At 44.2% G+C, this 14,443-nt stretch overlaps 1 protein-coding gene across 4 annotated transcripts in view; it reads left to right on the top strand.

Annotated features, from left to right (window-relative positions):
- Positions 1-14,443, top strand: part of PIAS2 (protein inhibitor of activated STAT 2) — a 167,955-nt gene that overhangs the window by 99,132 nt on the left and 54,380 nt on the right. For all 4 annotated transcript variants that reach the window (XM_053701081.1, XM_053701083.1, XM_053701082.1 and 1 more), the window contains exon 10: positions 9,566-9,699. In XM_053701081.1, the coding sequence (XP_053557056.1) occupies positions 9,566-9,699 (134 nt within the window). The remainder of the gene's footprint in view (positions 1-9,565; positions 9,700-14,443) is intronic.

Below are 14,443 nucleotides of genomic sequence, written 5' to 3'. Positions count from 1 at the left end.
AGGGACTCTGATAGATTCTGTAGAAATAAAAATTTACCTGACGGAGTCCAGGTTATCAAAACTTCTAAATTCTTGCCGTGTTCTCCATTCTATTCCGTTTGCGCACCTACATCTCAGACCGCTGCAACTATGCATGCTCAGTCAGTGGAATGGGGATTACACATATTTGTCCCCTCTACTAAATCTGGATCAAAGACCAGAGATTCTCTTCTCTGGTGGCTATCTCGGGTTCATCTGTCCAAAGGTATGACCTTTCGCAGGCCAGATTGGACAATTGTAACGACAAATACCAGCCTTCTAGGTTAGGGTGCAGTCTGGAACTCCCTGAAGGCTCAGGGATCGTGGACTCATGAGGAGAAACTCCTCCCAATAAATATTCTGGAATTGAGGGCAATATTCAATGCTCTTCAGGCTTGGCCTCAGTTAACAACCCTGAGGTTCATCAGATTTCAGTCGGACAACATCACGACTGTGGCTTACATCAACCATCAAGGGGGAACAAGGAGTTCTTTAGCGATGTTAGAAGTCTCCAAAATAATTCGCTGGGCAGAGAAACACTCTTGCTACCTATCAGCGATCCATATCCCAGGTGTAGAGAACTGGGAGGCGGAATTTCTAAGTCGTCAGATTTTTCATCCGGGGGAGTGGGAACTCCATCCGGAGGTGTTTGCTCAATTGATTCATCGTTGGGGCAAACCAGAACTGAATCTCATGGCGTCTCGCCAGAACGCCAAGCTTCCACCGTTTCCTCTGCTCCCTCGACTGATTGCCAGAATCAAGCAGGAGAGAGCATCTGTGATTTTGATAGCGCCTGCGTGGCCACGCAGGACCTGGTATGCAGACCTAGTGGACATGTCATCCTTTCCACCTTGGACTCTGCCTTTGAGACGAGACCTTCTACTTCAAGGTCCTTTCAATCATCCAAATCTAATTTCTCTGAGATTGACTGCATGGAGATTGAACGCTTGATTTTATCAAAGCGTGGCTTCTCCGAGTCTGTCATTGATACCTTAATACAGGCACGAAAGCCTGTTACCAGGAAAATCTACCATAAGATATGGCGTAAATATCTTTATTGGTGTGAATCCAAGAGTTACTCATGGAGTAAGATTAGGATTCCCAGGATATTATCTTTTCTCCAAGAGGGTTTGGAGAAAGGATTATCAGCTAGTTCTTTGAAGGGACAGATATCTGCACTGTCTATTCTTTTGCACAAGCGTCTGGCGGATGTTCCAGACGTTCAGGCGTTGGTTAGAATCAAGCCTGTGTTTAAACCTGTTGCTCCCCCATGGAGCTTAAATTTGGTTCTTAAAGTTCTTCAAGGGTTTCCGTTTGAACCTCTTCATTCCATAGATATCAAGCTTTTATCTTGGAAAGTTCTCTTTTTGATGGCTATTTCCTTGGCTCGTAGAGTCTCCAAGTTATCTGCTTTACAATGTGATTCTCCTTATCTGATCTTCCATGCAGATAAGGTAGTTCTGCGTACAAAACCTGGGTTTTTGCCTAAGGTGGTATCCACTAAGAAAATCAATCAAGACCGTCATTGTGTCCTAATCCTTCTTCAAAGAAGGAACGTCTTTTACATAATCTGGACGTAGTTCGTGCTTTAAAGTTTTACTTAAAAGCTACTAAGGATTTTCGTCAAACATCTGCTTTGTTTGTCGTTTACTCTGGACAGAGAAGAGGTCAAAAGGCTTCGGCAACCTCTCTTTCTTTTTGGCTAAGAAGCATAATCCGCTTAGCCTATGAGACTGCTGGACAGCAGCCTCCTGAAAGGATTACAGCTCATTCTACTAGAGCTGTGGCTTCCACTTGGGCCTTTGAAAATGAGGCTTCTATTGAACAGATTTGCAAGGCGGCGACTTGGTCTTCGCTTCATACTTTTTCCAAATTCTACAAATTTGATACTTTTGCTTCTTCGGAGGCTATTTTTGGTTTAAGTACCTGCCTTGTCCCTCCCTTCATCCGTGTACTTTAGCTTTGGTATTGGTATCCCACAAGTAATGGATGATCCGTGGACTGGATACACCTTACAAGAGAAAACACAATTTATGCTTACCTGATAAATTTATTTCTCTTGTGGTGTATCCAGTCCACGGCCCGCCCTGTCATTTTAAGGCAGGTCTAAAATTTTAGATTAAACTACAGTCACCACTGCACCCTATGGTTTCTCGGCTTGTTTCGGTCGAATGACTGGATATGGCAGTTAGGGGAGGAGCTATATAGCAGCTCTGCTGTGGGTGTCCTCTTGCAACTTCCTGTTGGGAAGGAGAATATCCCCCAAGTAATGGATGATCCGTGGACTGGATACACCACAAGAGAAATAAATTTATCAGGTAAGCATAAATTGTGTTTTTACCTCCGTCAGACAGATTTCAATGATAGGGAATCAATTATAGTCCCTAAGCACACTACCCATGTAGCTGAGACAAGGAAGCTCCTTTCCAGCTCCACCTCCATTTGTGTAGCTAAGGAAGACCACAAAAAACCTCCGAATGAGATCTTGCTTGTAGAAAGATGGCCCAAAAAGAGAAAACACTGGGAACTGTGGCAAAGCCATTGTTGGACAAACAGAAAGACTTTGTCCGGAAAAGCAAAACTCAGAAATCTGAGATAATGAAAAGGGAACCTGATAGTACACGTCCTTAAAGTCTAAGGTTGCTATAAACTGACCCTCTTGCACCAAAAAGAATGGAGTGAATAGTCTCCATCTTAAAGGATGGCACTCTGAAAAACTTGGTCAGACATCTACTGTCTAAATTAGGACGAAAAGTTCCCTCCTTTTCCAGAAATAGTATGGAAAAGAAACTAACCCCTGTTTTAAAACTGAAACTGGAACATTATTCCCAGGGTGGCAAATCCTGAAAACATTTCAAGAGCGCCATTCTTCTTATCTGGTCTACAGATAATCTTGGGAGATGGCACCTGCTCCTGTGAGGAAGGAGTAGAATGCCAATTTGTAACCCTGGAATACTATATCTACAGCCCCTTAGGGATCTAGGACATCTCATATCCAGGCATGAGAAAAAACTGAGATAAACTGCCCCCCACAGGATCCGATCCCGGTTCGGGGCAAACCCGACATGCTGATGGAGTTATCTGCGGGTTTCCTTAACTACTTCCCCCTGCTCCAAGACTGACTTGGTATCCCAGAGAACTTGAACTGCTCTTGCTTGGAAGTACACGTGCCTTGTGTGAGGCCTGAACTCACGACCTTTGGATTATGAGACTGAAGTGCTACCTACTGCGCTAAGAAGGCACAAAGGGGAAGAGTTCCTGAAGTTACAAAGGAAGCAACAGAAATAAGCGTAGCCTAACAGCCTTTCTGACCTGTATCTCCACATGGAGTCCTCCAAATGGAATCGGACAAAGCTTTGCACCAAAAAGATTGCCGACATTGTCCATAAAGGCTTCTATCCTTAAAAAGAGCATCTACCCTTTATATGTGTTGAAGATCTCTAAGCCAGAATAGCAATGACTCCTACTACTTTAAGCATCATGTGCCATGAAATTTAAAGGAGACAACTTATTACTGACAGGAGATGGGGAGAAGGAATCCTAGACTTTTCCCATACCTGAGAAAATTCTCCTAGCACGATCGTGAAAAGGAAAAATCTTCACAGATGAATCCTAGTATATATTAAATGTACTAGATTCTGAGGATTAATAACGACAGGAGAGCCGAGGTCTATCCAGAAGCCAACCTCTTAATAATACACACAGGTATCTAGGCGTGAATCTGAAGAGAACTACTTCAGCACCAAATGAAGGAATTATACTGTCCGAATCGGAGCTTTAACCCTCAGATGCTATCGACTATCCTCCTCCTCACTATGAGGGACAATATGTGTAGCAGATAACGGAGCAGAAACCTTACTATCTGATTTGTTAATTTTTCTCTTGCCATTTTCCTTTAAAATAGGAAAAGCAGAAAATACCACAGATGCCCGAAGATACCTGGGCAGCAAATCTGCAAGCAAATTACTCCTCCAGGAGATTGAGAGGGACCGCAGGGCACTGCATGTGACACCATACCAAGGTTTGGGACGTCTGAGGGGAAAACTGGCACAGCCTAAACAGTATCATTCAGAGATACATAAGGAAACCTTTTTTTTAAAAAAAAAATTTTGGGAAACTAATTATGTAAAAAATATCACCAAAACATTTTAAAATGACATTGTCACTTTAAGATGTAGATACTTATATACCTAAAAAAGGGTGTGTACTGCTGCATAAAAGTTGAAACAACCTATAATTAAGAGAGAAGCCTCACAAACATAATTGGGCAAAAACTCTACTGCAAATACAATACTAAGTTTGCAAAAAAACAAACTTATAAACTGCAGAATTTTTATTGCAACATTTAGGGAATGAAAAACATCAGATGTCAAAATTTGTAGCACCTTATACAGACCACCAGATTATTGTAAGGTACCCCAGACCGTGTCTTCTTAGACTATTAGCCCGCTTTACAGCCTGCAAAATTTCATTTTTAACATTTTGCCTAGTGGCGTTTCTACGGTAATGTAGCTTAAAGAGACACTGCACCCAAATTTTTTCTTTTGTGATTCAGATAGAGCATGCAGTTTTAAGCAACTTTCTAATTTAATCCTATTATCAATTTTTCTTTGTTCTATTGCTATCTTTATTTGAAAACGAAGGCATCTAAGCTAAGGAGCCAGAATATTTTTGGTTTAGAACCATGGACAGCACTTTTTTATTGGTGCTGTCCAATCAGCAAGGACAACCCAGGTTGTTCACCAAAAATGGGCCAGCATCTAAACTTACATTCTTGATTTTCAAATAAACATACCAAGAGAATAAAGAAAATTTGCTAATAGGAGTAAATTAGAAAGTTGCTTAAAATCGCATGCTCTATCTGAATCACGAAAGAAAAAATTTGTGTTCAATGTCCCTTTTAACATAATAAAAAGCCCAGCTCCTAGTAAAACGAGCATCGCATCTTCGGCAAGTAAACTCCGTTCTGACGGAGAACCAAGAGGAAGCCGTGTTCCTGTTCAGACACATTGTTCCGTTCGGAAATAAAAATGGTGCTTATCCGCCATGCAGAGAGAAGATGATGAGGGTTGGAACAAACATACTCCATAGAAATAGCGCTCAATCAACTCAGCTGCGCGTCTCTTGTCTAATAGAAAATTCAGCATCACCCGCTGATCACATAAGAAACCTAAGTGTTTCTTGAACCTCTAGGACAGTAAAAATCACAAAGTGCCGTAACACATATTAAGGGCGATTTTGAACATTACTCTCCACCCTTATATATCCGATGCGTAAGCTAGGAGCCGGATGCCAAAAGGAATAATCCTTAAAATTCCTATGCACACAGAGTTAAATCACCACAAGGATTATTAGAAACCATAAACCTCTGAACTAAGTTCCTTAGTCTCTTAATTATCATGAGTGCCTGCGTCCTGCCTATGAGATCCTGCCTCAGGATAAATATGTGTCCCAGAAAATATGCATTATAAGCTAACATCAGAAGTGCATGTCCCCCAAACATAGAAGACCAGCACTTACCTTAATCTAGCAATCCAGCAGGACAGCTTACCCGACTCGGGAGGATGCCGCTCTTTACAGAGACCTGTGAAACAAAGAAAGACAGAATAAACTTACTCAGGCTTTCTATACCAGGGCAGCAACATGTCAGAAAAACTCAGTAAAGGCCCACTTTACAAGTTCCTAACTGCTTTAAAGCCACCACTGCCTTACTGAAGAGAGTAATGTGGAGTACGGCTATAGACTGTGATGGAAGATCAGAGCAAGCCTGCTCCAACTTAAAAACCAAAAAATCTTGATAGAAGAATCTTTATCAGACACCTTCACCTCCTCCTTTCACTGGAGGCAAAGAGAATGACTGGGGTTTGTGGGAAGGGAAGTGATACTTAACAGCTTTGCTGTGGTGCACTTTGCCTCCTCCTGCTGGCCAGGAGTGATATTCCCAATAGTATGATTGAGTAGTGGACTCACTGTTTCATTAGAAATACATATATTTTAAAATTAATATGGTTTCTGGCCGCATCACGATCTGGGCTGCATCTCGGTCTGTTGAATCAAACTAGAGAGCCTTTTGTGATTGTACGTCATATGCAGCCCCAGATCATGATCTCATCAGTGGGCGGAGCTTGGAAACCATTTGCCAGAAACAATATTCATTTTAAAATAAAAATTGTTACTGTTCCTGCTGCATGTTCCTTTTATACTCACGGAAATGCTTCTTTATCTTAGAGGACAATATAAAATGAACATTTTAGTACATATCTATCCTAATCCCCACTTGGAGTGTAATTTCTTCTGACTTGTTTACATAGCTTTTCTTTAGACAATACTTAAAGGGACAGTTTACCCAAAAAAAGTATTTTTAATAGTAAGGTTGTAATCTGTTATGTATGTGAGTGTGTATTTCTCCTTATAATCCGTTTTATTTATGTGAGTTTTTTTAATTTTATGCAGCATGTTTTCAACAGCTTGCCCCTTCAAAATGTTGAAATTTCTATATGCATGTAAAGGGCTTTTTTTGTCTATACAGTCAGCGTCGCGGTCCCTTGTATGCCTTGCTGGTGACATTAGCTGAAGTGTGAACATGGAGCTGAGCTCGTGCTCATGTTCACGTTGTTGGCTGGATTGGTCTGTCAGCTGTGCTGGTGCCTGTGAATGCTGCTGCGTGCGCCGACTGCATATTACATTACTTAGGTTGTACATGTATAGGTTCTTTATATTTTCTTCATGGTCAAAATGTATATCGATTAATTTGGGATCCTTCTATTGTGCAAAAGGAGTTGTAAAATGTATTAGTACTGTACGTTTTAATCTTCAGCATGCTTGAGAGAGCACTCAAACTATTTGATATATGTTGCCAGGGAATTAGCTCGCTCCCCATGAAAGAACAATCATGTGGGGGCAATGTCCTTCATTCCAACGTCATTACCTACTTAGAATAAGCTATTTCGATTGGTGGAGGGGCATGAACTCATCTAGTGTTTGCTTTGCCCTTCTATTAGTGTGGTCCTGCATAGTGCTGCATAATTTCAGCAATTGAACTTTTAAAGGTAAAGCAAAATTTATGCTTACCTGATAAATGTATTTATTTCTTGACACGGTGAGTCCACGGTTCATCAATTACTGTTGGGAATATAACTCCTGGCCAGCAGGAGGAGGCAAAGAGCACCAAAGCAAAGCTGTTAAGTATCACTTCCCTTCTCACAACCCCCAGTCATTTGACCAAAGGAAAAGGAGAGGGAGGAAATAAAACAAGGTGCAGAGGTGCCTGAGGTTTAAATAAAAAAAACTGTCTGAAATCAGGGAGGGCCGTGGACTCACCGTGTCAAGAAATACATTTATCAGGAAAGCATACTGTTGGGAATCAATACCCAAGCTAGAGGACACAGATAAGGTACGGCAAGACAGGTAACCTAAACAGAAGGCACCACTGCATGCAGAACCTTTCTCCCAAAGGAAGCCTCAGGCGAGGCAAAAGTATCAAATTTATAGAATTTAGTCGCAGCCTTACAAATCTGTTCTATAGAGGCCTCATTCTTGAAGCCCCAAGAAGAAGTCACCGCCCTAGTGGAGTGAGCATTAATACTCTCAGGAGGCTGCTGTCCAGCAGTCTCATAAGCCATTCAGCATTAGAAGAAGGAATTACACTTTCCGAATCTGAGCTTTCACCCTCAGAAGCTACCAAAGTATCTTCCTCCTCCGATCTATGTAAGAGAGGAATCCAGTCAGCCTTAACAGGAACATATATCTTATCTGATTCTTTAGATTTCCTCTTACGCTTCCCCTGCAGCATGGGGATGGCTGCCAGCGCCTCAGATGCCGCTGAGGATACCTGGGCCGCAATCTCAGCCATTAAAAACACTCCACCTGGAGCCAGAGAGGAACCGCAGAGCACTGCATGTGACATAACTACAGATTGGGACATACAGGAAAGAGGCTGTGGCAGTGCCTAAACAGCATCATCCTGAGGGAATTGTGGCTCAGTAACAAAAAAATTGTCCTTGTACATAATAGTTCTCTCAATACAAGAACTGCAAAATGGCAAAGGGGGCTCTACTTATTTACTTTAGGTCCATCTTGCACCAGAATGTTAAACACCCAGAATAAAGAAAAAATATTTAACTTTTAAAATAGACTAAAAAGTATTGTCTCTAAGAAAAATACACTCTCAAAAGCGCTATTTATTGCTCAAATCCCTTATTCTAAGGATAAAAAATAGAGGTTAAATATAAATAATTTGGAAAAAAACCTCAGGCACACTCTACCTGCTGCTCCTGACACGGAACAATCACTTTTGAGGCCTTCCAGACAGCAGGAGAACCTTAGACAGAAAGAAGTCTGAGTAACATACGCTGTGAGACTTCTCTGTGAAAACGGCGCCGAGGAGACACATCTCCAAGTGACGTCACACTCTCCTCACACTGTCGAAAACGGCTAACGTCTAAAGTAAAAAATATTCACAAGCCCCCAAAGTAGTGACTGCATGAACAAGCAGTTACGCTGACTGAGCCACCAATAAAAAATTTAACTGAAAATTAATTAATTTCAGAGAAATCTGCTGCCACACAGGACCCTGCAACCTGCCTGAAAAAATTCTTGACCGCAGGAATAAGTGTCCCAAAATGGTGCAGTTTATTAATTATGTAGTGCCAAAATAAATTCTATGAGAAATAACATGACGCTTACCTGCACTACTGATTGTCCGGCAGGAGCACAAATCACTGATATGAGAGGAAGCCGCTCCTCACAGGGACCTGTAAACAGTGTAAGCCTACTCTGGCATTCTAAATGAGGGCAGCAACCGGTTAGGAAAACACAGTGGAGCCCACCCCACAAGTTCCTAACTGCTTAAAAGCGACCACAGCCCTGCTGAAGAGACTAACGTGGAGTACAGCTAAACCCAAGTGTTAGGAAGATCAGAGCAAGCCTGCTCAGACTTCCAAAAAAAATAAAAAATCTTGATAGAAGAATCTTAATCAGACACCTAATTACTTCACCTCCTCCTTGCACTAGAGGCTAAGAGAATGACTGGGGGTTGTGGCAAGGGAAGTGATACTTAACAGCTTTGCTGTGGTGCTCTTTACCGCCACCTGCTGGCCAGGAGTGATATTCCCAAAATTAATTGATGATCTGTGGACTCACTGTGTGTCTTAAGAAAGAAAGTAAGAATTAATTAAAAACTTGTTTATAATTTCTATATTTATTGTAGTTTTACAGAGCCATCCAAACTACTTTTATGCTACATTAAGTGAACTGGTCCTTTAATTATATAAATGTTTAGTATAGGTAGTGGATTCAAAAGGTATTTCATTTGACAAAATAAAGGTTAAATTGCTATTTGTAAACAATTTAATACACTTCAGCAGTGAAAATGGATCATTGGGAACACATTAAAGGGGAGAAAAGTTCACAGTACACTGTCCCTTTAACTATGAAGTGTTCATGTACAGTACAGATGACCTTCCTTGGCTGTCACCACAGTATTGTGACATTTAAAAAAATATATGTTTTTGTGACATAATTTTCAGACAGCCTTTTGTTTTCATAGACTCTTCATGGAAATCTTAAACCATTGCTCAGATGTAGATGAAATTCAGTTTCAAGAAGATGGATCTTGGTGTCCCATGAGACCAAAAAAGGAACACGTGGCAAAGCCAAATGCACAGTATGCTAACATTGAAGGTAAAACCAACTCAAGTGTTCCAATTCTAAAATGGTTCTGAATCCTGGCATATTATATAAATTTTTTGGAAGGGGCACCTATTTGTGGAAAGGCAAGAGTGTACATGTCCAGTATAATATTGCCTGTTAGTACCCATATTATACAGTGATGTGGCAGTTATTTCAGTTCAGAGATTTAGGAAGATGCAGTATTATCTGGGGAACTGCACTGCTTCCCCCTATATCTCAGACCTTGTCTCCAGATACTGCCCCCCCCCCCTCTTCGCTCTGTGCATGACCTCCTAATTTCCTCCTCTCATTACCACCTCACGTTTGCGTTTACAGGACTTCTCCAGACTGGCTCCCATCTTGTGGAACTCTCTGCCTTGTTTCACAAGACTCTCCCCTAGTTTTGAAATCTTCAAGCGCTCCTTAAAGACTTACAACCTGCACTAACCTTTCCTAACCCCAGTTCTTCTCCTCCATTGCTATCCCCTTGAACCCCCTTATTATGTAAGCCTATGTGCCCAGCTGTTTGTAGCTTACCTTCATAAGAGCCGACTGTGACGGATCCCCGGCTACCCCGACTGGGTAGCTCCGCCAAAGAGGTCCTTCCGCTGCCTGGAACAAGCTGCTATCTAGCCCAGGAAAGTGATTCTAGCAGGAGCCCACCTAAATGACTAGATAGACTAGCATTCAGGTGACATAAGAACTGGCTTTATTGGGACAAACACACATCTTTTATACATACAACTCATCTTGATAAGACATGAGACAATGCCACAGTTTTCCTGCCATTCCCGCCCCTCCAGACAGGCTGGCGCCGGCCATAGCAGCCATGGTCCTACAGATTCCCAGTACCCAGGGGTGGCGGTTTTCGGGGTGATCCCGGGGAAGCGGCGGCACTTCTAGTGTCATTTTAAAGCTCTCGGTCCCCAGAATCTACAGTCCAGAAAGCAAAGTGATCCGTGGCTGGGGACCGGAGTTATGCTGGTTTAAACATCCACCTGGAAGTCCAGGGAGAATAGGGGTTATAGGGGGAACCGGAACCCCCGGTTCCCAAGGGAGCTCCCTTCAGGCAATCACCCCACCTCTGGCCCACCCTGAGAGGCAGCAAACGCCAGAAGAGCGGAGCTCTGGGACAAAGGGCCACTGGAGCGGCCTGGGTCATAGGGCACCGGTAATCCTGGATAATGCGGCCGACCGGTAGTTCCAGGGTCCCGGCCGAAGGGAAAAGTTGCGGTCAGTGACCAGCTCTTCCAAGATGACATTCAATACATAAAACGGGAACAGAAGGTCTGGGGAATCGCTTTGCTCTGAGGAGCCAAAAACCGCCGAGAGACAGCAGGGGTGAGGTTATAGGGGGTAAGGGATCAATTCCTGCAGCCCAGTATCCGTGACAACTCCCCCCTTCCAGTTCGGCAGACTCAGCTAGATGCCACTTCAATCCGCCAGGAAAGTGCGTTGGCATTCCCATTGCTTTTTCCTGGTCGGTACTGAATGTCAAAGTTAAATAGCTGCAGGGCTAGGCTCCACCTCAATAGTCTCCCGTTGTCCCTGGAAACTCGGTTGAGCCATACAAGGGGATTATGGTCAGTAAGGACGGTGAAGGGTCTCCCATATAGGTAGGGCTGTAACGTCTTCAAAGCCCATACCAGAGCCAGACACTCTTTCTTGAACGCCGCGAAGCCTGTAGTTTTCGACTGAGGTAGGCAACAGGGAGGTCCTTTCCTTCCTCGTCTGCCTGGATCAGTATGGCCCCCAACCCGAACATAGAGGTATCTGTGTGGACAGAAAAGCGTTTGGCTGGGTTAGGAGCGGCCAGTACTGCAGCAGAGATTAAGGCAGACTTAAGGCACTGGAAGGCTTTTTCACACTCGGGGGACCACAGGACATGTCGGGGAAGTCGTTTACGGGTCAGGTCAGTCAGGGGTTTGGCAAGGGTGCTGTAATTGGGGACAAACCTCCGGTAGTAGCCTGCAGTACCCAGAAAGGCAAGGACTTGGGTTTTGGGGGTGGGCCAGTTAGCCACTTCCTCGACGTTGGCCAGGTCGCTGCCTAAGTATTGAACCGCCGAGCGCTCAATAATACACTTATCTGGCATCAAGGTTAGGCCGGCGGCTCGAAGATGATCTAAGATGACGCCTAGGTGGACCAGATGATCCTCCCAGGTCTCGCTATAGATGGCGATGTCATCCAGGTATGCACAGGCATAGTCCTGGAGGCCATCTAACAGGCGGTCTACCATTCTTTGAAAAGTGTCTGGGGCGTTCTTCATTCCAAACGGCATGACCTTAAACTGGTATAAGCCGAAGGGAGTGATGAAGGCAGACTTGGGGATGGACTCGGGGTTGAGGGTGGTCAGGAAGTGGCCCCGAGCGATTCGATCTAAAAGTTCATCTACTCGGGGCATGGGATAAGCGTCAGTGGTGGTTCTGTCATTGAGTCTACGGTAGTCAACGCAGAACCGGGTAGTTCCGTCCTTGGGTACTAACACTACTGGGGAATGACACCGAGGTCCAACATTCCCCGGAGCTCCCGGTGCATACTTTCCTTGACAGCCTCTGGGACCCTGTAGGCAACCTGTCGCAGGGGGGTCTGTCCTGGGTTCTCCACCCGATGGATGGCTGTGGTGTTAAACCCAGGGACAGTAGAGAACATAAATAAAAAGAGAGAAGCGCTCAACCTGGGAACGAACAATAGCATAATAGCTTGTTCTATGGCTAGTTGCCACCCTAGAAGCAGCCTCTTTTTGCTCAATATGTGCCTTTCACAGAGAAGAACTTTCCTGTAGCATATCAGTCTGATCCTGACTTAACAGTGCAGTCCAGCCCCGAAATACCAGGCAATCCCTCTCTGAACAAGAGAAACAGCAAAACCCCAGACGTACGTTTCGGCCTATTGTGGGCCTCGTCAGTGAGGTGCAGCCATATCCCTCTAGGCACACTGAGCAACGGGTCCATGTCTGGATTACCGCATCACACTTAGGGAGACTTCCCCAAGTGTCATAATTTGCATAAATAAAAAGAGAGAAGCGCTCAACCTGGGAACGAACAATAGCATAATAGCTTGTTCTATGGCTAGTTGCCACCCTAGAAGCAGCCTCTTTTTGCTCAATATGTGCCTTTCACAGAGAAGAACTTTCCTGTAGCATATCAGTCTGATCCTGACTTAACAGTGCAGTCCAGCCCCGAAATACCAGGCAATCCCTCTCTGAACAAGAGAAACAGCAAAACCCCAGACGTACGTTTCGGCCTATTGTGGGCCTCGTCAGTGAGGTGCAGCCATATCCCTCTAGGCACACTGAGCAACGGGTCCACGTCTGGATTACCGCATCACACTTAGGGAGACTTCCCCAAGTGTCATAATTTGCATAAATAAAAAGAGAGAAGCGCTCAACCTTGGAACGAACAATAGCATAATAGCTTGTTCTATGGCTAGTTGCCACCCTAGAAGCAGCCTCTTTTTGCTCAATATGTGCCTTTCACAGAGAAGAACTTTCCTGTAGCATATCAGTCTGATCCTGACTTAACAGTGCAGTCCAGCCCCGAATACCAGGCAATCCCTCTCTGAACAAGAGAAACAGCAAAACCCCAGACGTACGTTTCGGCCTATTGTGGGCCTCGTCAGTGAGGTGCAGCCATATCCCTCTAGGCACACTGAGCAACGGGTCCACGTCTGGATTACCGCATCACACTTAGGGAGACTTCCCCAAGTGTCATAATTTGCATAAATAAAAAGAGAGAAGCGCTCAACCTGGGAACGAACAATAGCATAATAGCTTGTTCTATGGCTAGTTGCCACCCTAGAAGCAGCCTCTTTTTGCTCAATATGTGCCTTTCACAGAGAAGAACTTTCCTGTAGCATATCAGTCTGATCCTGACTTAACAGTGCAGTCCAGCCCCGAAATACCAGGCAATCCCTCTCTGAACAAGAGAAACAGCAAAACCCCAGACGTACGTTTCGGCCTATTGTGGGCCTCGTCAGTGAGGTGCAGCCATATCCCTCTAGGCACACTGAGCAACGGGTCCACGTCTGGATTACCGCATCACACTTAGGGAGACTTCCCCAAGTGTCATAATTTGCATAAATAAAAAGAGAGAAGCGCTCAACCTGGGAACGAACAATAGCATAATAGCTTGTTCTATGGCTAGTTGCCACCCTAGAAGCAGCCTCTTTTTGCTCAATATGTGCCTTTCACAGAGAAGAACTTTCCTGTAGCATATCAGTCTGATCCTGACTTAACAGTGCAGTCCAGCCCCGAAATACCAGGCAATCCCTCTCTGAACAAGAGAAACAGCAAAACCCCAGACGTACGTTTCGGCCTATTGTGGGCCTCGTCAGTGAGGTGCAGCCATATCCCTCTAGGCACACTGAGCAACGGGTCCACGTCTGGATTACCGCATCACACTTAGGGAGACTTCCCCAAGTGTCATAATTTGCATAAATAAAAAGAGAGAAGCGCTCAACCTGGGAACGAACAATAGCATAATAGCTTGTTCTATGGCTAGTTGCCACCCTAGAAGCAGCCTCTTTTTGCTCAATATGTGCCTTTCACAGAGAAGAACTTTCCTGTAGCATATCAGTCTGATCCTGACTTAACAGTGCAGTCCAGCCCCGAAATACCAGGCAATCCCTCTCTGAACAAGAGAAACAGCAAAACCCCAGACGTACGTTTCGGCCTATTGTGGGCCTAGTCAGTGAGGTGCAGCCATATCCCTCTAGGAAACGATCGTCTGGGGTTGTCATGTTCCTTGTTCAGAGG

The sequence above is a fragment of the Bombina bombina genome, chromosome 2 (genome assembly GCF_027579735.1).
Source record: "Bombina bombina isolate aBomBom1 chromosome 2, aBomBom1.pri, whole genome shotgun sequence".
In the NCBI taxonomy this organism is placed as follows: Eukaryota; Metazoa; Chordata; class Amphibia; order Anura; family Bombinatoridae; genus Bombina; species Bombina bombina.
Note: the sequence above shows the minus strand (reverse complement) of the source record. Positions and strands in the feature narration are given on the sequence as shown.